General features: G+C 35.6%; 1 protein-coding gene across 5 annotated transcripts in view; it reads left to right on the forward strand.

Moving 5' to 3' along the window:
* The window catches only part of IPO11 (importin 11), a 228,075-nt gene that overhangs the window by 62,421 nt on the left and 139,958 nt on the right, over positions 1-25,696 (forward strand). For all 5 annotated transcript variants that reach the window (XM_021939382.2, XM_021939383.2, XM_021939384.2 and 2 more), the window contains exons 8-16: positions 769-817; positions 3,025-3,095; positions 9,081-9,273; positions 9,990-10,142; positions 11,399-11,442; positions 13,451-13,541; positions 14,959-15,006; positions 15,746-15,851; positions 19,372-19,498. In XM_021939382.2, coding sequence (XP_021795074.1) covers positions 769-817; positions 3,025-3,095; positions 9,081-9,273; positions 9,990-10,142; positions 11,399-11,442; positions 13,451-13,541; positions 14,959-15,006; positions 15,746-15,851; positions 19,372-19,498 — 882 coding nt within the window. The remainder of the gene's footprint in view (positions 1-768; positions 818-3,024; positions 3,096-9,080; positions 9,274-9,989; positions 10,143-11,398; positions 11,443-13,450; positions 13,542-14,958; positions 15,007-15,745; positions 15,852-19,371; positions 19,499-25,696) is intronic.

The raw sequence follows: 25,696 nt of genomic DNA on the forward strand, positions 1-25,696 counted from the left end.
CATGACAAAATGAGACCACCTCATTTGCTAATAGAGTGTATGACATCTTTTATGATGTTTGTATGCCAACATTTATTGATACAAAGATGTCTTCTATGTTTAAATTCTTATTAAAAATTTTAATTTTTTTCACTATTTTTATTTATTCCTGTTAATTATTCAAAACATATCTTAGAATATGTTTTCAAAAATAACGGTCCATTAGACCTAGCTGGTATATGTTGATGCCTATCTAATACTAGTATCTGAGGACCAATGTGTCATATACTTGGAGTTAGGAACTGTGGTGTAAATATTTGGTACGATGCATTCATTTTTTGAATACTTAATTATTGCCAAACAAAGTTCCAGGATTCTGCAGTAAACAGAGCACAGTTCTGGCTCTCAGGGAGCTTATATTCTAATGTAAGGAGCCACATAATAAATGGACAAATGCAGTATTTCAAGGGATTTAAAGCCTGTGAAGAAAAATTAAAGCAAAGTAAGGAGAATAGAGAGTGTTTAGTGAAACAGGATGCTTAGAAAGTAATTTTTTATTTATTGCAAAGTGATGTATGTAACTAAATGAGGTATTGAAGAGATGAAATACTATAGTTGTTTCCTTGTTTATAATAGTGAATTGTTTTTTGCTTAGCTAATTTTAACTTATTTTTCTTCAGCTAACTTTTTAAAGTGATGTAATAGATTTGTTTTAGTATCCCTGAAAAAGGTACAAGGTAAATTTTTATAACAGTAAATTGAGATATTTCGAATAATATTCTTTTCTAGGGTTTTTTACATGGAATATTTGAACGTCTAAAACAGTTTCTGGAATGCAGTAAGTACTTTCATTGCAGTCCTTTTTACTGTAGAATTTTTATTCATTAATAGCTAGGATTAATGAGGGATTAATAGATACTTATTTGTTAATAGCTTCTGTTGCGCACTTGTAAATCTGGAGAAAGTGTCTCTTGTCAAATTGCCCCCCTGAGTGAGCACTTGATAGCTGCAGAGATCCTATATGTAGCTAAAATGAGTATTTTGTATCAACTTTCTGAAGTTAAGTTAGAAGATTAGCCTTTGTCTCATATGCAGAAGTCCCTCCTTGGACTACAAACCAAGACCTACAGCGGATGCTTGAAACCACAGATAGTACCAAACCCTATGTGTACTATGCTTTTTCGAGCTAATATCCAAAGTGACTACTAAGTGATTAACAGGCGGTTAGTGTATATAGCTGGGGTTTGCTGGACAAAGGGAGGATTCTCGTCTGGGGCAGGACAGAGTGGGCCAACTTGAGATTTATCACCATACTCAGAATACTGCACAATTGAAAACTTAAGAATGGTTTATTTCTGGAATTTTCTATTTAATATTTTTGGATTGTGATTGACTGCAGGCACCTGATACTGGGGAAGGCAAAACTAAGAGGAGACTACTGCACTGGTAATGAGTGTAGAGGAATTTGCCTTGTTGCCAGGCTGATCTCAAACTCCTGGGCTAAAGCGATTCGCCCACCTTCATCTCCCAGAGTGTTGGAATTACAGGTGTGAGCCACCTTGCCTGACCAAAACAGATTTTTAAAAAAAGATTTCTCTGAGGCCAGGCATGGTGACTCACGCCTGTAACACCAGCACTTTGGGATGCTGAGGCGAATGGATCGCTTGAGCCCAGGAGTTGGAGACCAGCCTGGGCAGCATGACAAAACCCTGTCTCTACAAAAAACATTAAAAAGTTAATCAGGCATGGTGGTGTGTGCCTGAAGTCCCAGCTACTCAAGAAGGATTGATTGAGCCTGGGAGGTCGAGACTGTAGTGAGCAGTGATCTCACCACTACACTTCAACCTGGGTGACAGAACAAATGCCGTCTCAAGAAAAAAAAAAAATCTATTTTGTGTTTGTTCCCTTTTCTATATTTCTTCTGTGGCTACCCCTTTCCAGGCAGATGTTCACAACAGTCATATGTATAACAAATATGACCTATAGACTATATGCCAAATCCTGTTTAGACTTCTTGTAGACTCTTTCACTTTTAGTATTTGCTGCATATCACTGTGATATAAATTTCCTTAACTGACAGTTTCATTTTGTAAATCCCTTGTTCATTAACTTCCACTGGCTTATCTTTAGCATCCTTTATTATTTACTATCCCATGTGAGAGACTATAGCATTTATATTTGTGTTGTATTTTACTGGTGGTCTGTTTGTTATCTTCTTCTTCCATGTGATTGTAAGCACCTTTATTTGGACATACACATGTGTGCACGCACAAATTGTGTGTATGTGTGTGTATGGGGATTTGCTATCCTGAGAAGATATCTTAGTCTACTCTCTTTTAAGGAGCTACTGATTGTTTTATGTTAGTTTCAATTTAGTAAAACATTGTTGAGCCTTTTGGCAGACACTGTTCTGGGTACTATGCATGCAAAGATGAATAGGAATGTTCATATTGTGTAAGTTACGTTTTCTAAAAATAGTCATTTTTCTCTGGCCATCCTTGTGGGCGTGGCAGAAGGAAGAATACAAACCCTTCCAGGAGAGAATAAGACAAATGAACAAACAGAATATGAGGAGTATTATTAGAGAGCAGAGTAGCTGATGAGCTGGTGGACATTGTTCTGAATGTACAAAAAAAAAATCACGCCAGGGAAATTATCAGAATCAATTTGTCAGAAGATACAGGAAAAATGATAATGAGTATGTTACTCCTTGAGTGCTTTATTTTACACATGTGTGTTGTACTTCAGCTGTGACATTTAGTTTTTAAATGTTATCCATGATTCGTTGCTAAAACGACTATTCTTTTACTATAAAAGTGAGTTCAGTTCATATATTAGGATTAATTTTGTATAATGTGGCACAGAGGGCTACTGTGTCATTCGGTGTAAATCTTGGTATTGCTTTTTAAATAATTAATTCATAATGCATAATATGCAAAAATAAAACCAGCAATATTATTTTTGTAAAAGTTTTGATGTTGTTTTGATTGTGAACTTACAGAATATTATTAACTTCTACTAATATTTGAAATGTATTTTTAACAGGTAGAAGTATAGGTACAGATAATGTGTGTAGAGATAGACTGGAAAAGACCATCATTCTTTTTACTAAAGTGGTAAGTTTTTAAAAAACTTGTTTTCTCAAATATAATGCACATTCAAATTTAGAATGGAAAATGATATTTTTATAACTATTTTCCCTTTAGTGTAAGGAAACCTATGTTCTGACTCCTTATAGGAAAGCTAAAAATTGCTTTTATATGTACTTTAGAATACATATAATAATTAAATTTATATAACATGTCATAGTGTAAGTCACCTTGATACATAAAAAATCAATTCTAATATTAGAGTATTTGATTCTTCCAAAGCTCGTTATTCTTTGACCCACCGGAGAAAGTGGAGATGAAGATAGCAGTGCAGTTCAGCTAGAAGCAGATCAAATGTAGCAGACAGGAAGTCAGTATGTTCAGAATGACCATCAGACTATCTTTGTCCATACTAAGTATCTTTTGAGTGGAATTATAGGGGGTGCACTGTGGTAGGCAGTGTGTATAATTACATTTTTTAAAACATTAATTTTTATGAAATTTTGGGCTTGAAGGATTGGGAGAAGTGCAAAAATTGGGTTACAGCAGTTAGAAAGATCTAGCTTGGGGACTACTTGCAGTAAAATAGGTACTTGAAGATAGGTGGGAATACCTAAATCTGTAATCTGTTTCCCTTTTTAATTAAAGATTCGATAATAGGGGAGGGGTTGCTTATTCCCTGGGAGGGGAGAAAAGGAGCAGAAATGAGCTATTTTTTATCTTTGTGTTTTAGGTAGTAATTACCTTTAGTTTCAGTTGTCTTCGTTTTTCTTGTTCCAAGTAGCCTCAACAACAGAAGTTCACCTAATCTTCCAAGATACAGTATCAAATTGACTCAGATTCTCTGTTAAAAAAACACAAAGCAAAGTAAAACAGGATGATGTGCTTAGTCAAAGAGGACTATACAATATGTATCACTGACACTTGCCTGCAGCTCTGCTACCTCACAGTCCCTACTCAGTATATCAATTACATAAGTAAAAGTTAAAGAGCATTATTTGGATGATCTCTTTTAGAAAACACATTTATTTAGCTGTGGGATTTTTCAGTTCTTTCAGCTCTTTCTTAAGGTAATGACATGGATAGACGGTATCTGTAATTCTACTTTACATAACATGTTGGAAGCAATTTCATTTATGAGATTCATATTTATGATCTCTAAGAATTTATTAAAGCTTTTTAAATTAGAATATTTCAAAATAGGATGAAGTTACTATAAATAGAATTGAGTAACTTTGAGTCTTCATAACATCATCACTCAGCAACTATTACCAACATATGGCCACAGTCAGTCTTACTTTGTCTGTGTGCTTCTTTCCCCTCCCACCCTTGCTGGTTATTTTAAATCAAATCCCAGATGTTATCTAGCATTATCTGTAAATATTTGAGTGTGTGTCTTTAAGTGGTAGGGTTTTGTTTTGTTTTGTTTTGTGCATGGGTGTGTTTTGAGATAGGGTCTTATTCTGTCACCCAGGCTGGAGTGCAGTGGTGTGACCTTGTCTCACTGCAACCTCTGCCTTGTGGGCTTAAGTGATCCTTCCACTTCAGCCTCCTAAGTAGCTGGGACTAGAGGCACCTGCCACCACGCCCAGCTAAATTTTTGTATTTTTGGTAAAGATAGGGTTTTGCCATGTTGCCCAGGCTGATTTCGAACTTCTGGGCCCAAGTGATCCACCCACCTCCACCTCCCAAAGTGCTGGGATTACAGGCGTGAGCACTACACCTGGCCTGTTTTATTTTTTTTAAATAGGATCTTAACACAATTCTTATATTTAAAAAATAGTGATAGCTTCTTAATGTCATTTAAATCTCTAGTCAGATTTTAGATATCTCTGATTGTCTCATGAATTCTTTATAGTTTGTTTGAATCAGTATTCAAGTTGCATTAGCTCCCTTTCCATCTGTTCCAAAGTTATTTCCTTGCTATTATTTCTTGAGGTAACAGGTAATTTTCTGTACTTTTTCATGTTTTGAATTTGATTGTTTCTATCTCCATATGCTTTTTTAAACATGTTCTTTAGTCTCCACAGTTCTCCTCCCATATTTCTTGTAAGTTGGTAGTTAGATGTAGAGGCTTAGTCACTTGCAGGCTTTTTTTGTGGGGATAGGGCAGGGATGGCAAGAATATGTTATAAGTATTGCTGTGTATTGTATGACATGCACACATGCAATATGGCACACAATGTCTGGTTGTCTCTTTTTTCTTTTTTCTTTTTTAATTGTACTTTAAATTCTAGGGTACATGTGCACAATGTGCAGGTTTATTACATATGTATAATTGTGCCATGTTGATTGGCTGTACCCATTAACTCATCATTTACATTAGGTGTTTCTCCTAATGCTATCCCTCCCCCATTCCCCCACCCCACGACAGGCCCAGGTGTGTGATGTTCGCCACCCTGTGTCCAAGTTTTCTCATTGTTCGATTCCCACCTATGAGTGAGAATATGCGGTGTTTGGTTTTCTGTCCTTGCAATAGTTTGCTCAGAATGATGGTTTCCAGCTTCATCCATGTCCCTACAAAAGGACATGAACTCATCCTTTTTTGTGGTTGCATAGTATTCCATGGTGTATATGTGCCACATTTTCTTAATCCAGTCTATCACTGATGGACGTTTGGGTTGATTCCAAGTCTTTGCTATTGTGAATAGTGCCACAATAAACATACGTATGCCTGTGTCTTTATAGTAGCATGATTTTATAATCCTTTGGGTATATCCCCAGTAATGGGATGGCTGGGTCAAATGGTATTTCTAGTTCTAGATCCTTGAGGAGTTGCCACACTGTCTTCCACAATGGTTGAACTAGTTTGCAATCCCACCAACAGTGTAAAAGTGTTCCTATTTCTCCACATCCTCTCCAGCACCTGTTGTTTCCTGACTTTTTAATGATTGCCATTCTAACTGGTGTGAGATGGTATCTCATTGTGGTTTTGATTTGCATTTCTCTGATGGTGAGTGATGATGAGCATTTTTTATGTGTCTGTTGGCTGCATAAATGTCTTCTTTTGATAAGTGTCTGTTCATATCCTTTGCCCACTTTTTGATAGGGTTGGTTGATTTTTTCTTGTGAATTTCTTTAGGTTCTTTGTAGATTCTGGATATTAGCCTTTTGTCAGATGCATAGATTGTGAACATTTTCTCCCATTCTGTAGGTTGCCTGTTCACTCTGATGGTAGTTTCTTTTGCTGTGCAGAAGCTCTTTAGTTTAATTAGATCCCATTTGTCAATTTTGGCTTTTGTTGCCATTGCTTTTGGTGTTTTAGTCATGAAGTCTTTGCCCATGCCTATGTCCTGAATGGTATTGCCTAGGTTTTCTTCTAGGGTTTTTATGGTTTTAGGTCTAACATTTAAGTCTTTAATCCATCTTGAATTAATTTTTGTGTAAGGTGTAAGGAAGGGATCCAATTTCAGCTTTCTACATATGGCTAGCCAGTTTTCCCATTTGTTCAATAGGAATCCTTTCCCCATTTCTTGTTTTTGTCAGGTTTGTCAAAGATCAGATGGTTGTAGATGTGTGGTGTTATTTCTGAGGACTGTGTTCTGTTCCATTGGTCTATATCTCTGTTTTGGTACCAGTACCATGCTGTTTTGGTTACCGTAGCCTTGTAGTATAGTTTGAAGTCAGGTAGCGTGATGCCTCCAACTTTGTTCTTTTTGCTTAGGACTGTCTTGGCAATGCGAGCTCTTTTTGGGTTCCTTATGAACATTGAAGTAGTTTTTCCCAATTCTGTGATAAAGTCCTTGGTAGCTTGATGGGGATGGCATTGAATCTATAAATTACTTTGGGCAATATGGCCATTTTCATGATATTAATTCTTCCTATCCATGAGCATGGAATATTCTTCCATTTGTTTGTGTCCTCTTTTATTTCATTGAGCAGTGGTTTGTAGTTCTCCTTGAAGAGGTCCTTCACATCCCTTGTAAGTTGGATTCCTAGGTATTTTATTCTCTTTGAAGCAATTGTGAATGAGAGTTCACTTATGATTTGGCTCTCTGTTTGTCAGTTATTGATATATAGGAATGCCTGTGATTTTTGCACTTATTTTTGTATCCTGAGATGTTGTTGAAGTTGCTAATCAGCTTAAGGAGATTTTGGGCTGAGATGATGGGGTTTTCTAAATATACGATCATGTCATCTGCAAACAGGAACAATTTGACTTCCTCTTTTCCTAGTTGAATACCATTTTTTTCTTTCTCCTGCCTGATTGCCATGGCCAGAACTTCCAACATTGTGTTGAATAGGAGTGGTGAGAGAGGACATCCCTGTCTTGTGCCAGTTTTCAAAGGGAATGCTTCCAGTTTTTGTCCGTTCAGTATGATATTGGCTGTGGGTTTGTCATAAATAGATTTTATTATTTTGAGATATGTTCCATCAATACCTAGTTTATTGAGAGTTTTTAGCATGAGAGGCTGTTGAATTTTGTCGAAGGCCTTTTCTGCATCTTTTGAGATAACCATGTGGTTTTCATCTTTGGTTCAGTTTATGTGATGCACATGTTTATTGATTTGCGTATGTTGAACCAGCCTTGCATCCCAGGGATGAAGCCCACTTGATCATGGTGGATAAGCTTTTTGATGTGCTGCTGGATTCGGTTTGCTAGTATTTTATTGAGGATTTTCACATCGATATTCATCAGGGATATTGGTCTAAAATTCTTTTTTTTTGTTGTATCTCTGTGAGGCTTTGGTAACAGGATGATGCTGGCTTCATAAAAAGAGTTAGGGAGGATTCCCTCTTTTTCTATTGATTGGAATAGTTTCAGAAGGAATGGTACTAGCTCCTCTTTGTACCTATGATAGAATTCGACTGTGAATCTGTCAGGTTCGGGATTTTTTTTGGTTGGTAGGCTATTGATTAGCACCTCAATTTCGGAGCCTGTTACTGGTCTATTCAGTGATTCAGCTTCTTACTGGTTTAGTCTTGGGAGGGTGTATGTGTCCAGGAATTTATGCATTTCTTCTAGATTTTCTAGTTTATATGCGTAGAGGTGTTTACAGTGTTCCCTGATGTTTGTATTTCTGTGGGATTGGTGGTGATATCCCCTTTATCATTTTTTATTTCATCTATTTGATTATTCTCTTTTTGTTAGTCTTGCTAGTGGTCTATCACTTTTGTTGATCTTTTCAAAAAAACCAGCTCCTGTATTCGTTGATTTTTTTGAAAGGTTTTTTGTGTCCCTATCTCCTTCAGTTCTGCTCTGATCTTAGTTATTTCTTGCCTTCTTCTAGCTTTTGAATTTGTTTGCTCTTGCTTCTCTAGTTCTTTTAATTGTGATGTTAGGGTGTCGATTTTAGATCTTTCCTGCTTTCTCTTGTGTTCATTTAGTGCTGTAAATTTCCCTCGACACACTGCTTTAAATGTGTCCCAGAGATTCTGGTATGTTGTGTCTTTGTTTTCATTGGTTTCTTTTTCTGTGGCTAAGATTGATGAGCGATCTATCAACTTTCCTTAGCAGCTTTTCTCCTATTTTAACAGCGTTGATCATCATTTGCCTAGATTCATTATTTGATCAGGAGTTACAAAATGATGGCATTCTAAGTCTGTTACTCCTTTTGCATTTATTAGCTGAAATTCTATAAGGAAGACGTCTCCCTCATCAGCTGTATGATACATTAAAATATAGTTCATATGGGAAAGGGAAGATAATATTTAAATTCTTTGTCTTAGTCTATTACTTTTAAAGGTCTATCTGTTGCATATTTAAGCATTTTGTATCATATTTACCCATTGTTATAAAATTAAGTATGAATTGGGTCTGTTTTGGTTTTTGTACTGAAAATAATAGAAAGTTCTTATTATGAGATATAATCTAACATAATCCACATTATATGATGTGCCTCAAGAAGGGTTATGATACATGTGAAAACTGAGTGAACTTGGACTCCACATTAAGGTTCAGACTGCTACATGATTGTTAGTAAAGTTATAATTGAAGTGATTATATTTCAATATGAATTTGGGGAAAATACATTTTAGTTTTTATTTATTTTATTTTTATTTTTTTTACAGCTTTTAGACTTCTTGGATCAGCATCCCTTTTCATTTACTCCTCTAATTCAGAGATCACTGGAATTTTCTGTAAGCTATGTTTTTACAGAAGTTGGTGAAGGCGTTACATTTGAACGATTCATTGTCCAATGTATGAATCTTATTAAGATGATTGTCAAAAATTATGCTTATAAGCCATCCAAAAATTTTGAAGGTAATTGCTTTACTGACAGTTTAAAAGAATTATTTTAATCTTAAGTGTGATATAATTGCTATATTTATATAATTAAAAAATTTTTATTTTAGTGTGAAAAATAAATTGTTGCTAGGACATGAAATAGAGGTGAGGATTATAGATTTTAATATGTTTATACTAGCTTTTAAAAACAATGTAGTACATTTAATAAGCCATTTTTTGTAGCACAAGTTGGTTGAAGCTTAGGGACTTTTAAGAATTAGGTACTATAGTCATCACTGCTGCTCATATTGCTGGGTGTATTCATTTGAACAAATAAGAGCTTTCTCTGACTTTATATAAAGGGTGGTTGTTTCTAGACATGTTAAATTGTTGTATTATTTGAAATTCATTCATATGTGTGTGTACCAAAGTGAATGAAGAAGTCTTGTTGGTAGGGGGAGAGAGAAACACACGCACACCCCCCATATCCTCTATATATGAGGAAGTCATTTCAATGTGGCGTGATAGTATTGCATGGTAATATACAAGCTGTAATGGTAAGACAGAAGCAGGATTGATGTGGGTATGTTGTAAGGAAAGAGTATCTTTGAGATTTGTTTATAATAAAAATGAAAATTTATGCACAAGTATAACTTTTTCCCTGAGTGTATTTTTTGTTTATTTAAATTACATAATCCAGTGTGGCTACAATGTTTGGCTATACAATTAACTTGGAAATTTCATTTTTCCAGATAGCAGCCCTGAAACTCTTGAAGCCCATAAGATTAAGATGGCATTCTTCACATATCCTACTTTGACAGAGATATGTAGAAGATTAGTCTCTCATTATTTTCTGTTAACTGAAGAAGAACTGACAATGTGGGAAGAAGACCCAGAAGGCTTTAGTAAGAATTAATTTCTTAGTGTTAGCATGACTTTTCTCCCCTTTCTATAAATATCTGTTTGAGTGATAGTTATAATATTGTATTTTCATACAGCACTTTTGATCTGGAAATCTTGGTTTTTTAAAATTAACTTACTCTTTCTTTGTTATCCTTTAGAACAAATTGAGAAGCAGAAAATGAATGACTTACACAAATATGATGTAGGATTTTGTCCAGGAAAAGACGTTTTTAGTTTTTAGATTCCTTTACAAATATGTAGTTTCAAACAAAAATATAAAATTAACTCTCTCATATCAAGTCAGTTTCTGTTTTGTGATTAATTCCATATTTTTTATTTGTAGAAATTCTTGCAAAGAAATTTGGAGGTTTTTGAATAGTTTTTTTTTTTTTTTGGACAGGACATCTTTGTATCTGTTTGAATTTTAGCACTGGATAGATAAGTGGAATAAGTCTACTGGGACCCTTGCTGTAGAAAATCAAGGAATCATGTGTCTAATAAAGCACTTGTGTGTGAATTACTTATGCTATGGTGGGACATAGGCTAGATTTTAGCCTCCCTTTTCTCTTTGGTTGGATGCCCTTGCGTAGTTACAGATGTTTCCTAATATTTTAAGAGTGCCCAAAATTTTTTGTAATACTTATTTTCGCCATCCTTTTGGTTTTTAAAAATAATTTTAATACAGGATTGTACTGTACAACATGTCTTTTCTTGTTTTTTTTAATTTTTTTTGCTTTTTTCTGAAACATCTTGTTTCGATTTGCTTTCTTTATATAGTACATACAATATTGTAACATGAAGCATTAAGTCCCTAAATTTTTAAGAACCCTGAAGTATTTTACTTTAAATTTAAATATAAATACAAGACATTTATGGAGAATGTGAGTAATCATTGTACCTAGTGAAACATGATTACTGTATTGAAATGAAATGATTCTCAGAATTGTAATGGTATTGGATCGGGTGATAGCAGATGCCCTGGAAATGACAAGTACTTTGAGCTTTTTTCCATAAAGCATTGTTGTCGAAAATGAGAATGCTTATGGATATAGTAAGCACTTAATAGACGACTGTGAGATACACAGCTGTGATCTGTAGCATATAGTAACAAAACCTGTGTAAGGCCTGTGTTCCCAAGGATTTGCTCTTAAAGTTATGTTTAGAACAGTTCACAGAAATATTATACTGATGTTATTCAGATCTTCGTTTTCCAAACCAAGATGTTGAAAATGTCATTATTACATATTTTTAATTGCAGCAGTGGAAGAAACAGGAGGAGATTCTTGGAAATATAGTTTGAGGGTAAGTATTAATTGCAAGAAAAATTGATGGGGGAAAGCTTAATCCTTCTAAAGCTCTTAGTAGAGAATGACACTCTATTAAAGATTCCAAACACTTGCTGGGCATGGTGGCTCACACTTTAATCCTAGCAGTTTGGGAAGTCAAGGTGGGAGGATTGCTTGAGCCCCGAAGTTCAAGACCAGCCTGGTAAACATAGTGAGACCCTGTCTCTGCGAAAAGTAAAAAAGAAAAAAAAAAAAAAATTAGACCAGAGTGGTGGCGCACACCTCTAGTCCCAACTATTCAGGAGTCTGAGGCAGGAGGATTGTTTGAGCCCAGGAGGTTGAGGCTGCAGTGTGCCATGATGATGCCACTGCATTCCAGCCTGGATTACAGAGCAAAACCCTGTCTCTTTTAAAAAAAAAGAAATTAAAGATTCCCAACATTAAGTCAGACAGATGAGAAACTGTTTATAAGAAACTAAGAACTATATTAATATTAAATTATGACACTTAATCTGAATTTTTTTCTTTTTGTTAACTTGGAGTTTGAAAATGAATTTTTTCTTCATCTTTCCCATTGCTTGGGAAATAATTGTCATTGCACAAACAGAAAATGTTTGTCAAAGTAAAAGCTGCCACTCTTAAGCTAGAATTTTTTCCTTCTATGTATTTCATTAGTAAAGTTTCCTTTGGTATGTTGTTTCTCTTACCACTTAGTGTGATTCTCAGAGACCAACCCATTGCTTTCAGTTAGAGGATACTTTTACAGCACATTTATTAATATGACAAATGTTTTACCATTACAGATGTGATGTTTGAGCTGTTCTTTTTAAGATTTGTGCTTACATAATTTACAGAATTTGCTATTTGTTTTCTAAAAATATTATCTTTAATGTTTTTAGACTCGTAAACTTACAGTTTGTTAACCAGAGAGATTACTGGTGATTTTAAAACTTTAAACAATTTCATTCCTTTAATTTTTAAAAGTTTCTCTTACGGAGAAGTTTAAACATACTAAAAAATAGAATAATATAATGAGCCCTTCATGATAACCTAGTTTATTAGTTATCAACTCATGGCTACTTTAGCTTCCTGTAAACATCTTCCAATGTTAATGGTTTTGAAGTAGATATCTGAGATGACACATCCTCTGACCCTATTTCGGTGTGTATGTCTATAATGTTCCTTTTGAAACACCACACTAAACCTTAAAAATTTAATTAAAAAATGTAAATATTGTGAACCATCTAGTGATTCCTTTTTTTTAATTTAAATAAAATAATTGTTAAAAAATTTTTTTGTAGGAACATAGTAGGTGTATATATATATGGGGTACATGAGATGTTTTGATACCAGCATGCAATGTGAAGTGATTCAGTACTTTTTAGAACCAAATGAATCTTTGTTTTTAAATGTAGCTAACACTAATTTCTGTTACTGCTTGTGTTTGTTAAGAGAAATACTACTCTATTTGGCAAATTGGAGTTCCTGTTTTTGCTTATTATATCATTGCTAAGAAAATACGTAATAGCTGCTTGGGAGGCTGAAGCAGGGGAATTGCTTGAACTCAGGAGGTGTAGGCTGCAGTGAGCTGAGATCGTGCCGCTGCACTCCAGCCTGGTGACAGAGTGAAACTCTGTCTTCAAAAAAAAAAAAAAAAAATTCTTGGATAGTCAGCCATTTATAGTACTAAACTATAAACGAGTGGCTACAGAATGCTTTTTAAATTTAAGATATGATTAATTTAAAATGTACACTTTGCTTGCCATAGTTTTAAGTTTTTGAATGCGTAATGACAAATAATTGAAATAAGGAAATCAAGTTTCTCTTATTGATTATAATTCGATTTTGTTTTCCTTTGTGTTGGTTACAAAAAATGGTAATCTTACTTTTTTTTTTAACAAATCAAAAGTTGGAAACATTTTCAGAGTTTTAGGATTTTAAGATTGAGTATTTGCTTTATTATAGAATTAGTCAATATAGTATGCAACTGTTTTGATGGGAAATTTGTCTTTTTCCCTCTGCAGCCATGCACTGAAGTATTATTTATAGATATATTCCATGAATATAATCAGACTCTTACTCCTGTACTTCTAGAAATGATGCAAACACTTCAAGGTAAGGCATATTTTGTGAGTAACTTTGAGTTAATCTATTTAACATTTAGTTAAGAAATAGTCTGAGTGCCTACAATGCATATGGTACTGTTTCCTGTGTCATATAATGAATATGAATTTGAGAAAAACAATTTTGAAACTTACTATCTTCCAAGGGGTGGCATTTGAGATAGACCTTGAATTATAGTTTGGAAGATGATAAATTTTCCTGTAATAAATGCAGTAGAAGCAAAAGCAAAACAGTAGTCGTATTGCTTGCAGAAAGTCTATCTGGAGCATGTTGTTGAGAAATAGTGAGAAAAGGTTAAAATAGTAAGTGTTAGCCTCTCAGAATGGTAGCAATGGGAATGGAAAGAATTGATGATGGATTTGAGAGAAAATATTGATGTAAATTTTTGACACTTGATCATTACACTTTATACACAAGTAATGAATTATCTGCCTATTAACTAACATCGATTTATGATTTCTGTCTTTTCTGCTAGACTGTTAAGTCCTAGGGGCATTGATCACGTCTGTTTTGTTTATACTTTATTCCCAGTGCTGGGCATATTCAGTAACTATTGTTACTTGATTGACTTTTGGCAACTGATTGAATGCGCTAGGGAAGGAAAAGTGATCAAAGATGATCCTAAACTTTTGAGCCTTCATGACAAGGAAACAGTTACCTCATTAGAAGTGGTAGGAGATAGAGATGTACTTTTGAAGTGCATGTATATAAGGAACCTTGGGAAAACAAAAGAGGATCTTAAGGACAGAACCTGAGATTTTCACCTATAGGGATATGAGGAAGTAAAAGCCTTGTAAAAATGCCAGGTGTGGTGGTGTATCCTAGAGAAGAGCATGTTGTCAGAAGTGAGTGTTGGCCAGGCATGGTGATTCACGCCTGTAATTCCAGCACTTTGGGAGGCTGAGGTGGGCAGATCACTTGAGCCCAGGAGTTCCAGACCAGCCTGGACAACGTGGCAAATACCTGTCTTTACAAAATTAGGAAAATTAGCTGGGCCTGGTGGTGAGTACCTGTAGTCCCAGCTATTCAGGAGGCTGAGGTGAGAGGATCATTTGAGCCCAGGAGGCTGAGGCTGCAGTGAGCTGAGATCACTCCACTGTACTCCAGCCTGGGTGACAAAGCAAGACCTTGTCTCCAAAAAAAAAAATAATTTTGTGGTATATAGCACATTAGCATTTTGTAGTGTATATTTTCTAGAATGTTGTTTGTTATAACATTTGGTTTTTAATCCTGTGTTCTCTAATGATAATCATAAAACTTAGACTTTCCCTTTGTACCTGTGTCCATGTTTGATACCATGAAATGTGCTGTACTTAATTGAATTGGGAAACTAACAAATTGTGTTTAAATATAAATTTTTAAAAATCCAGTTTTATTTGCTTCTACTGATACCTATTTTTTTTTTAAGGACCCACAAATGTGGAAGATATGAATGCACTGTTAATCAAAGATGCTGGTATGTTAAACTTAAGTGATTTAGAAGCATTTATTTATTCAGTAGATGGAGAGTCTGTTTTGTGGTAGATTTTATGCTGATGGTGTTGAGATATAAGAGTAACTGAAATATGGGAACAATCTGATTGGGGAGATAATCAAGTAAAAAGATAATGCATTATAATAATGCTATACAGGATAGTTAATGCTAAAGTAGGTGATGATCACCAGGTAGTTTGGTGTGTCTAAGGAAAGACTCCCAAAGAAGTGTAATGGGAGAACACAAGGATAAATAGGAGTTACATGTGCATGGAGGTGGTGGTGGAAAGAGGGTGGTGCATTCCAGGGAGATGGAGCAAAAGACACAAAGACTTGAGGGAAAGAGGAGGAAGCACAGTTAGAATTTGAATTGTGACTATTTTGGTTTAACTGAAGCATTGGGGTTAAGGGTTGAGTTGAGACTGGAGAGAGTTAAGTAGGGACCAGGTCATAAAATATTACATCCATTTTAGAAGCAGCCATTATTTTATCATTTTTATAGTTGGACTTAAATATTTTAGAATGAATTGAATTTTCTGTTTGAAAGTAGTAAGGAGTATTTAGGAAAAACATGAAGTAAAATAATGTTTCTAAAATGTCTACTTAAATAATTACCCTAATTAACATACTGTGTGTTTCCCTTAATTAACGTATGTTTCATACACTCATTTGCAGATCTGATATCTGAAACCTTTAATTTTTTTCTTAAATTTTCTTCTCAGTGTATAATGCTGTTGGATTAGCTGCTTATGAGCTCTTTGACAGTGTTGATTTTGATCAGTGGTTTAAAAACCAGCTTCTTCCAGAATTACAAGTCATTCACAATAGGCAAGTATAAAATTTTGTATTAATTATCCACTTACTTTTCCTTATTTATTCTATTAATGAAGACAGGAAGGTATTAAAATGGCTTACAATTTAAAAAATGCAATCGTATGAGTTAAGTAATGTCTTATGTGGAAAGGAATAAGAATTTTGACATCTAGGAAGTATTTGACGTATCAGGTAGTTTGTGAGAGAAAAGGAGGACTTTATGCAAAGATGAGGGAGGATGGAGGTCTCTGAATTCAAGAAACTATACCTAAGAAAAAGACAATTGGAAACTTAGCAAGAGGTATGCCTAGTGTCAGAAGTAGCCTAATCAAAGTAACATCTGTGAAAGGTGTGTCTTGGGATCACATAATGCATACTGCAAGTCTCTGGGAAGACAGTAGAGTAGAATGTAGAGACATCATGGCAAAAGTATTCAAGTACACTTTAAGGTCTAGTTGAGGTACCTAATTAAATAGTACAGATTCATATTACATTTAGTACTATGAATGACAAAATAAATGAATTTAGTACATTTAATAGCACATTTGCCCAATGCTTTTTTTTTGAAACAGAGTCTCATTCTGTTGCCCAGCCTAGAGTGCAGTGGTGCAGTCTCAGCTTACTGCAACTTCTACCTCCCTGGTCCACGAGATTCTTATGCCTCAGTCTCCTGAGTAGCGGGGATTACAGGTGCATGCCACCACACCTGGCCAGCCCAATTCTTAGGTTTTAGATACATTTAAGCACTTGCCTACTTACTTAAATTTTAGGTGTAGAATACATAAAATGAAAGGAAAAACCTCGTTCATAGTTTATAAAATTATTTCTTAGTTTAAAATTGCATAATTTAAAAAAATTCTAAGGGGCATTTTTCTTAGTTTGAAGGTACACTTCTACTGATTCACTTCAGTATACCTGCGGCCTATCAGAATACCTAGAATGTAGTCATAGACAGACAGTTAATATTTGTAAACTAACGAACGTACAGAAGGTCACATTTAGAGCCACAAAATTTGTAGAGTTGGAGATACTCCCATTCTTGCCAGTAAGTAGCTGTTTATCTCTTCAGTTATTCAATCATTTATTCAGTTAACATATATTTTTAACACTTGGAATTTGCCATGTCCCATAGGCAGTGTTGAATAAAATAGACTCTGACTTAGTCTCAGGGAGCTAGTGAGCCTTTGATGGAGAGAGAACTTTTGGCGAGACAAATGTGCAGTTTAGTTGTCCTTGAACCCTAGAGGCTATTTAGTATAAGATCTTCACTGTCCAGTACAGAAGCTCCCTACGTGTGGCTATTGAACACTTGAAATGTGCTTAGTACAACTGAGGAAACAACTTTCCAATTTTAATTAATTTAAATTTAAAGATTAAAGCCATGTAAAATATTTATTGATTACATGTTGAAATGATAATATTTTGGATATATTGGGATATGTAAAAATATTAATAAAGTTTTATTCATTTTTTTCCTCTTATAATGTGGATACTAAAAAATTAAAATAACATACATGGCCTGCATTGTATTTCTAATGGACAAAGCTGATGTAGACCAGTGTTTCTCAAACTTTAATGTACATAGGAGTCACCTGTTAATCTTGTTAAAGTTTAGGTTTTGACTTAGCTGGTCTGGGACAGATCAGGCAATGCACACATTGAATAGCAAAGTGATCTATAATTTTACCTCTGTTTGGATGTGTCTGTGACTTTGGAATTTTACCTTTCTGAGTTTCATTCTGTTTATCTGGAACAGAGAGTCTAATATGGTCTTACTCCCAAAATCGATGGTTCTTTGGTGCTTTTACTTCACTCTACACAAGTTGTTACTTCTGCCTGTGTCACTTGGTTCAAACAGTTTCTGTCCCTTGAAATGACATTTTTTTACCCTTCAGCTCCAATACTGTTTATCTCAAAGACCTGCCCAGATTCCGTCTGTCTCTGCCCATTTCTTCTCTTCCTTTTCTAAAGTCCTAGTACACTACTTTGTGTTTTTTAATTCCTTTAGGTATGTTACAAACTTCTTGGGGTCGGGAATACTTACATACATATTTTTGTGACTTTTATTTATTTATGTATTTAGTTTTTGAGATGGGATCTCACTTTGTCACCCAGGCTAGAGTGCAGTGGCATGATGTTCACCCACTGCAATCTCTACTTCCCGGGCTCAAGTGGTCCTCCCACCTCTGCCTCCTGAGCAGCTGGGACCATGGCGTGTGCCACCATGCCCAGCTGTTTTTTTGTAGTTTTGGTAGAGACAGGGTTTTATCATATTGGCCAGGCTGGTCTCAAACTCCTGCCTGAGCTCAAGCGATCTTCCCGCCTCAGCCTCCCAAAAGCTGGGATTACAGGTGTAAGCCACTGTGCCCGGCCCAGTTTTTGCAACTTTAATGAGCATTTTTTTCCCTATATGTTTGATCATCTTTTAGAATTGTGGTTTTTTTGGGGGGGAAAAAAGTGTTTCATTTATACCCAGAAATATTTATCATCTTGCCACTAAAATTTACATAATAAGGTACTTCATGAGTGAAATTCTTGGACACAAATGTTTTGAACTGCATGATTTTTCTCCTTACCCGAGCTTTCATTTCTTTTAGCAAAGATGATGAGAGAAAGAAGTGTATATGCATGCTACTGCGAATGTTTTGCAAATGTTAATATATGTTATTTTGGTAATCTGAGTCACATTCTGTTATTGTGTACCTCTTACAAAATTAGCTTAGTTGAAACCACAAAATTTATATGAATGTTTTATATAAGCCTAGAAGTTTCTTACATTGTTCTGAAAATAATCTTCATAGTATTAACAGAATTGGAGTAGAAAATTAAATACAGGAGCTTCTTTATTATTATTTTTGGGAAGCTTTCCAGTTTTAGAGTTTGGGGCATTGCCACTATTTTTGGTTACTTGAGCTAAAAACAAATGGATTTGGTTTTTATGAAACATATCTACTTTGCGATTCTTTAAGATAAAAGAATCAGGATTGCAACATATATGCCTAGGAAAAAATTTTTAAGTACTAAAAATTTTAATAATATTAATTTATTTAGATCAGGACTTCATTGTTAATATTTTGTACTGTGGTACATTTAGAAGTAGCCTTTAAGCTTTATTTTTTTTGACAGAGCCTTGATCTGTCGCCTAGGCTGGAGTGCAGTGGCAGAATCTTGGCTTATTGCCAACCTCTGTCTCCTGGGTTTCAAGGGATTCTTGTACCTCAGCCTCCCAAGAAGCTGGGACCACAGGAGCATGCCACCATGCCCTGCTAATTTTTGTATTTTTAGTAGAAATGGGGTTTCACCATGTTGCCCAGACTGGTCTTCAGCTCCTGGCCTCAAGTGATTTGTCCTCCTGGGTGGCATACCAAAGTGCTGGGATTATAAGCGTGAGCCAGCACACCCGCTTTTAAGCTTTTATGTTAAAAATGCAGATTGCATTCTTACTACATTTTAGATTTAAATGATAAATTATACTAAATGAAATAGACCTCTTAAAATATTTAACATTTTAATTTGATGATTTTTTCCTGTTTAGGTATAAGCCATTGCGGCGCAGGGTGATTTGGCTCATCGGTCAGTGGATTTCTGTGAAATTCAAGTCTGACTTAAGACCCATGCTTTATGAAGCAATCTGTAACTTGCTTCAAGATCAAGATTTAGTGGTATGTTTCTTAAGTGCCTTAAAAGAGTTAGTTTTTAAAGTTTCACCTGTGCAAATCATCAAGTTCACAACGGTTTATGTCTTTCTTTATAATGTTTATGACCTTTTACTGGACTAGCTATTCGTTGGTGAGCAGTTTGATTTGAGGGTAGAAAATCCTTTGATTATTGTTTGCCCTTCCCATTACTAGTCATTGAAAAAAAAAATTAAGCTCTACTGTTATAATTTATAATTTCTTTTTTTTTTTTTTTGAGATGGAATCTGGCTCTGTCGCCCAGGCTGGAGTGCAGTGGCCGGATCTCAGCTCACTGCAAGCTCCGCCTCCCGGGTTTACGCCATTCTCCTGCCTCAGCCTCCCAAGTAGCTGGGACTACAGGCGCCCGCCTCATCGCCCGGCTAGTTTTTTGTATTTTTTAGTAGAGACGGGGTTTCACCGTATTAGCCAGGATGGTCTCGATCTCCCGACCTCATGATCCACCCGTCTCGGCCTCCCAAAGTGCTGGGATTACAGGCTTGAGCCACCGCGCCCGGCCCCCTATAATTTATAATTTCTTAGTAAGAAAAAAAAAGGCAGTTAAAAAAATCCCTTTATAGCCTATATATTCTTTTTAAAATTCAGGATAGATGTTGGCATTGAAATAGCATCATAATTTATTTTATCTTTACTTGATTCTTTGTCCCTCATTTGTGAGAATTTTTTTTAAGCCTTTGGAATTATTGGGCTCTTTTAAGGGATTTTTCTTTCTTTATGGTATTCATATATTATTGTTGATTTTGTGTTACTGAAAACTTTATAGTAAGCTCTTTGTTGCTTTTTTTCCCCTTCAAAGCAGTAGGCTTGCTGCTTTATTATAAAATTACTGAAATAGTAGTAGTAATTTTACAGGCCTATGATTTTAAGAAGTTTAAATTGTAAAGAATAGTTTTCTTTCTTTTTTCCTACTGGTGCTTTACTATATGCCTGGGTTACTATATTAGTGACTTAATATATGTGTTCATTGTCTTTTCCTGATTTTCAATTTGTTTTAGGTAAAATCAAGTGATTTTTTTTTCCTCCCCTGAGTTGTGCTAAGATCTTTTTAAATCATTTCTTAGTCTCCCTCCCTTTACCCTGCCGAATCTTATTTTTAGTTTGAACCCACCTAGTTTTTGCCTTTCAGCACAGGCTTGGACTATACTTCTTTTTTTTTTTTTTTTTTTTTTTTTTTTACATATGCTGACATAAAGAAAACTACATGTAGTGTTCACTAAAGGAAAACATAAATAGGTGAATTTGTTACAGAAACACAATACATTCCAAAGGCAAATAGAACTGATCTTTGGATTTTCTACCTAAGTATTATCTGCTTTGTGTAAATGATTTGAGAATTTAAGTACCATTCTGTAATTATTAAATACTAATTAAGTATGGGAAGTTACAAGAGAGCCTTGTGGTGGTTTACTGGGTTTACATTCTTAGAAATGTATTAGTATAACTTAGCTGCTTCTAAAATTTCTATTTGCTAAAATTAATTTTCTTTTGTAATAGCTTTAGAATAAACCATAAGATTTAAATTTTTGCTTTCCTAGTTGGAAATATTATTTGCTCTTCTGTCAGAGAGAAGATATTAAATGATTTATAGATGTGTTACAAAAGGGTTAAATTTCAATTAGTTTTCTTTGGGAAATAGAGAAATTGCTGGGAGTTTTTCTTTTTTCTTTGTTTTGTTTTGTTTTGTTTTAGGAGACTGAGTCTCTCTCTGTTGCCTAGGTTGCAGTGCAGTGGTACGATCACGGCTCATTATAGCCTCAATGTCCTGGGCTCAGCTGATCCTCCCACCTCAGCCTCCCAGGTATCTGGGACTATATGTGCAACAACGCCTGGCTGATTTTTCTATTTTTTTGTAGAGATGGTGTTTCGCCACATTGCCCAGGCTGGTCTTGAACACCTGGACTGAAACAATCCACCCACCTCAGCCTCCCAAAGTGTTAGGATTATAGGCATGAGCCACTGCACTGGGCCCAAAAATTGCTTGGGTCTTAGACTTGTTTTATAATGAGTCTATTAAAAAAGGAAAGAGAAAAATGAATTATTTCAGCCAGCGCCTTAAAAACAGAACATTAATTCTACCAGATACCAACAAGTGTAACTGGAGAGAAAGGGATTCATGGCCAGATAAGTTTGGAAAACTTTGAGATAAATATTCAAATGGGCCTCTTAGTAACACAACTGGTCAAAGCCTTTAAAAATGCACATTTGCGGTGTGCGTAGTGGCTCACGCCTGTAATCCCAGGACTTTGGGAGGCCGAGGCGGGCCAATCACGAGGTCAGGAGTTCAAGACCAGCCTGGCCAGCATGGTGAAACCCTGTCTCTACTAAAAATACAAAAATTAGCTGGACCTGGTGGCACGCGCCTGTAGTCCCAGTTACTTGGGAGGCTGAGGCAGGAGAATCGCTTGAATCTGGGAGGCAAAGGTCGCAGTGAGCTGAGATCGCCCCACTACACTCCAGCCTGAGTGACAGAGAAAGACTGCGTCTCAAAAAAAAAAAAAAAAAAAAAGTACCTTTGCATTATGACTAGCCCACATGACTAATACATTAGTATTCACAGAATATACTTTGAGGAAATGTTGCTTTAGATTCAGCCTTTGCCCTTTATATCTTCTGGTGGCTACATCTCATGTTTACATGTTTTGCATTTGCTTTATACTGTCACTATTATTTTGCAAGGAATTGTTAAGAAGATTGTTTAGTAAGGCACCAAGTTAATGTAGTAAACCTTGGCCTTTTTTTAAAGTACATTTAAAAAATGTGTAAGTCATACTGCTTTAATTTTCAGCCTTTGAGAAATGCTAGCTAATATAATGTGGGGAGATACCTTATACATGCATACATATACACAATAGTGTACAACCATATAGAGATATGTATGTGTATATATATGCAAACACACATTTATATATATAAATGTATACACAAACATTGTGTATGTGTATACATATGTGTCACACGATTAAGTCAAATTGCTACACTGAGGAAAAGTTATAAACGAAAAAATATGTCACTCTATTTGCATTATATTTTCCTAGATCAGACAGTAATTTTATATTGTCACACAGCTATCAGAGGTAAGAGACGTTCTCTGCCCAGTGGCCTCTGATGTTATAAAATTTGTGAAGTCCTATGCTAACTGGAAAAGTTGCTTCCTCCAGTTGCTGCACTGCTTCTGCTGTGTTACAAGTAGGTAGATCCTGATGAATCGAATTCCTCTCTGGTTTTCAGAATCTGCATTCTTTTTCCTAAGGGCTGCTGTTAAGGAGTCGGGATACATTTGATGCTGATTAACTACTGTTGTCCATGTGCTATTCTTTTGTTATTAGAAGGAGACTGACAGAGTAGAAGTAGCTGTTAATTTTCTTTTCTTTTTTTGGCTGCTCCATGGAAAGAGCAGGGCTACCCCATAGGCAAGAATTTTGTCAATAAAAAATTCAGCAACTAACAGAAGAAGCACTTGGGTGCTCATCACTCAGTTACCCATATTTTCATTTGTAATATTTCCCACATATATTTCAAATATCTTTTTTAAGAAATAAAATATTACAAATGTAATCGAATTCCTCTGTCTCTTTCCAGTCTCTTTCTATTGTCTTTGTTAAGCAGAGGTTTTACATGTTAATAGATTTATTGATTGCTTTTTTTCTTTCTTGAGACAAGGTCTCACTCTGTTGCCCAAGCTAGACTGCAGTGGCGAGATCACGACTCAGTGCAGCCTCGACACCCCATGGCTCAAGCATTTGTCCCACGTCAGCCTCTCAAGTTGCTAGGACTATAGGAGTGTACCACCACGCCTGGCTAATGTTTTGATTTTTTGTAGAGACAAGGTCTCACTGTGTTGTCTAGGCTGGTCTAGAATTCTGGGCTCAAGTTATCTTCCCACCTTGGCCTCCCAATGTGTTGAGATTACAGGTGAGATTACAGGCATTAGCCGCTGGGCCTGGAAATAAATCCTTTTTCTTCACTCTTGGTTTTTTATTCTGCCTCAAATTTATTTTTGAGTGTGATGTAAGGAAGTTTCCATCTTTCTTTTTTAAAAAATAAGAATAGCAACACTACAGTAATTCCTTGAATAATACATAGTTTTCTTAGTGGTCCATAGGGCTGTCTCTGTCATATTCCATGTTTACATGTGGACCTGTTTCTGGAATTTGTTCCGTTTCATTGGCCTACTTGTGTAAGTCTATTTGAATATTGTTTTTTGTTGTTGTTTTTTTTCAAACAACAGCTTTTGTAGTAAGGCTTCACACCTGGTAGGAAATGCATTCTTGTAGCTTTCAATACCCACACATTTTTCATAGTTTATGAAAGATTAAATACTGTTTTCATTAGCCACGTTTTTTTGCATGTGATCCAGTGTTTGTACTTACTGTTAATTGACCACAGTTTTATACTTATTGTTAATAGACTATCTCTTTTGGAGCATATCAGTAGTTCCCAGTGCCATAATTTGAGAACTACTGACCTGGATTCTATACAATAGACCAAAACACCTTCTAAAAAAATATCTTTTACACTCTCCCTTCCTTTCCCCTTTATAACATATTAGTTAGTAGATGGAGTGCTTATGACAACCTTTAGGTTTTAGAACATTATTTCCACACTATAAACTAGCATTACTAAATTTTAGGTTAGAGGAACCTTCTTTTCCCAGGACTACAGATGATTCTTTAAACTGGGCTTCTTTAGGCTGTAGGGTTTCTGAATTAATTATATTTTTAAGTTTCAGAAATTCAAAAGAAGTTTTTAGGACATTTTGGCTGGTCACAGTGGCTCACGCCTGTAATCCCAACACTTTGGGAGGTCAAAGTGGGCGGATCACCTGAGCCTGGCCAACATGGAGAAACCCCATCTCCATTAAAGGTACAAAAATTAGCTGGGCATGATGGTAGGTGATTGTAGTCCCAGCTACTCAGGAGGCTGAGGCAGGAGAATTGCTTGAATCTGGCAGGGGGAGGTTGCAGTGAGCCGAGATCAAACCACCACACTCCAGCCTGAGCAACAGAGCAAGATTTCATCTCAAAAGGAAAAAAAAAAAAAAATTTTTTTTAGAAAGTTTTACTTTACCTTCAGTAAAATAAGCAGTAAATTACTAGAAAATCAGCATTAGGATAATCTTTCACTTTTGTGAAAGCCTATATAAGATATAAACTGTGGTATAATCAGAAAGCCTGTGGTTTGAGGGTGTGGTGTGGTTGCTTGTGAAGCAAAGAAATGGCCATCTTCATGGGCACGTTGACCACCAACCAGCATAGACATATGGTCATGTGCTGTTACATGACAGGGGTCTATTCCGAGAAATGCGTCCTTAGACGATTTCCTCGTTGTGGGGACATCACGAAGTGTGCTTTTACACAGTCTGAGATAGTAGAGGCTATCTAGGCTGTGGGTACAAACCAGTGTAGCATGTTACTGTACTAAATACTTCAGGCAGTTGTAACATGATGGTAAGTATTGGTGTGTCTAAACAGAAAAGGTACAGTAAGAACATAGTATAAAAGATTAAAAAATGCTACACCTCTATAGGGCGCTTAACTTGAATAGAGCTTGCAGGCTTGGAAGTTGCTCTGGGCGAGGCAGTGAATGAGTGATTAGTGAATGTGAAAGCCTAGAAAATCACTGCATACCACTGTAGACTTCATAAACATTGTACAGTTAGGCTACACTAAATATATTGGAAAATATTCTTTCTTCATCAATAAACTAACCACATCTTACTCTAACTTTTGTTTGTTTGTTTTTTTGAGACGAGTCTCACTCTGTCGTCCCGGCTGGAGTGCAGAGGCGCGATCTCGGCTCACTGCAAGCTCTGCCTCCTGTAACTTCTTTACTTTAAAAAATTTTTAAAGGTCTTGACTCCTTTGTAATAGCACTTAGCTTAAAATACACATACATTGTATATCTGTGCAAAAATATTTTCTTTTGTTACATCCTCATTCTGTAAGCTTTTTTTATTTTACAATTTTTTCCACTTCTAATGATTTTTCTTAAAATCTAAATCAAAGACACAAACACATTAGCCTAGGCCTACGCAGGGCTAGGATCATCAATTTCATTGTCTTCCACGTCCATATCTTGTCCCACTAGAAGGTCTTCTGGGGCATTAACATACATGCAGCTGTCATATCCTGTGATAACAATACCTTCTTCTGAGCTGGATATGGT

Source organism: Papio anubis, chromosome 5 (assembly GCF_008728515.1).
Source record: "Papio anubis isolate 15944 chromosome 5, Panubis1.0, whole genome shotgun sequence".
In the NCBI taxonomy this organism is placed as follows: domain Eukaryota; kingdom Metazoa; phylum Chordata; class Mammalia; order Primates; family Cercopithecidae; genus Papio; species Papio anubis.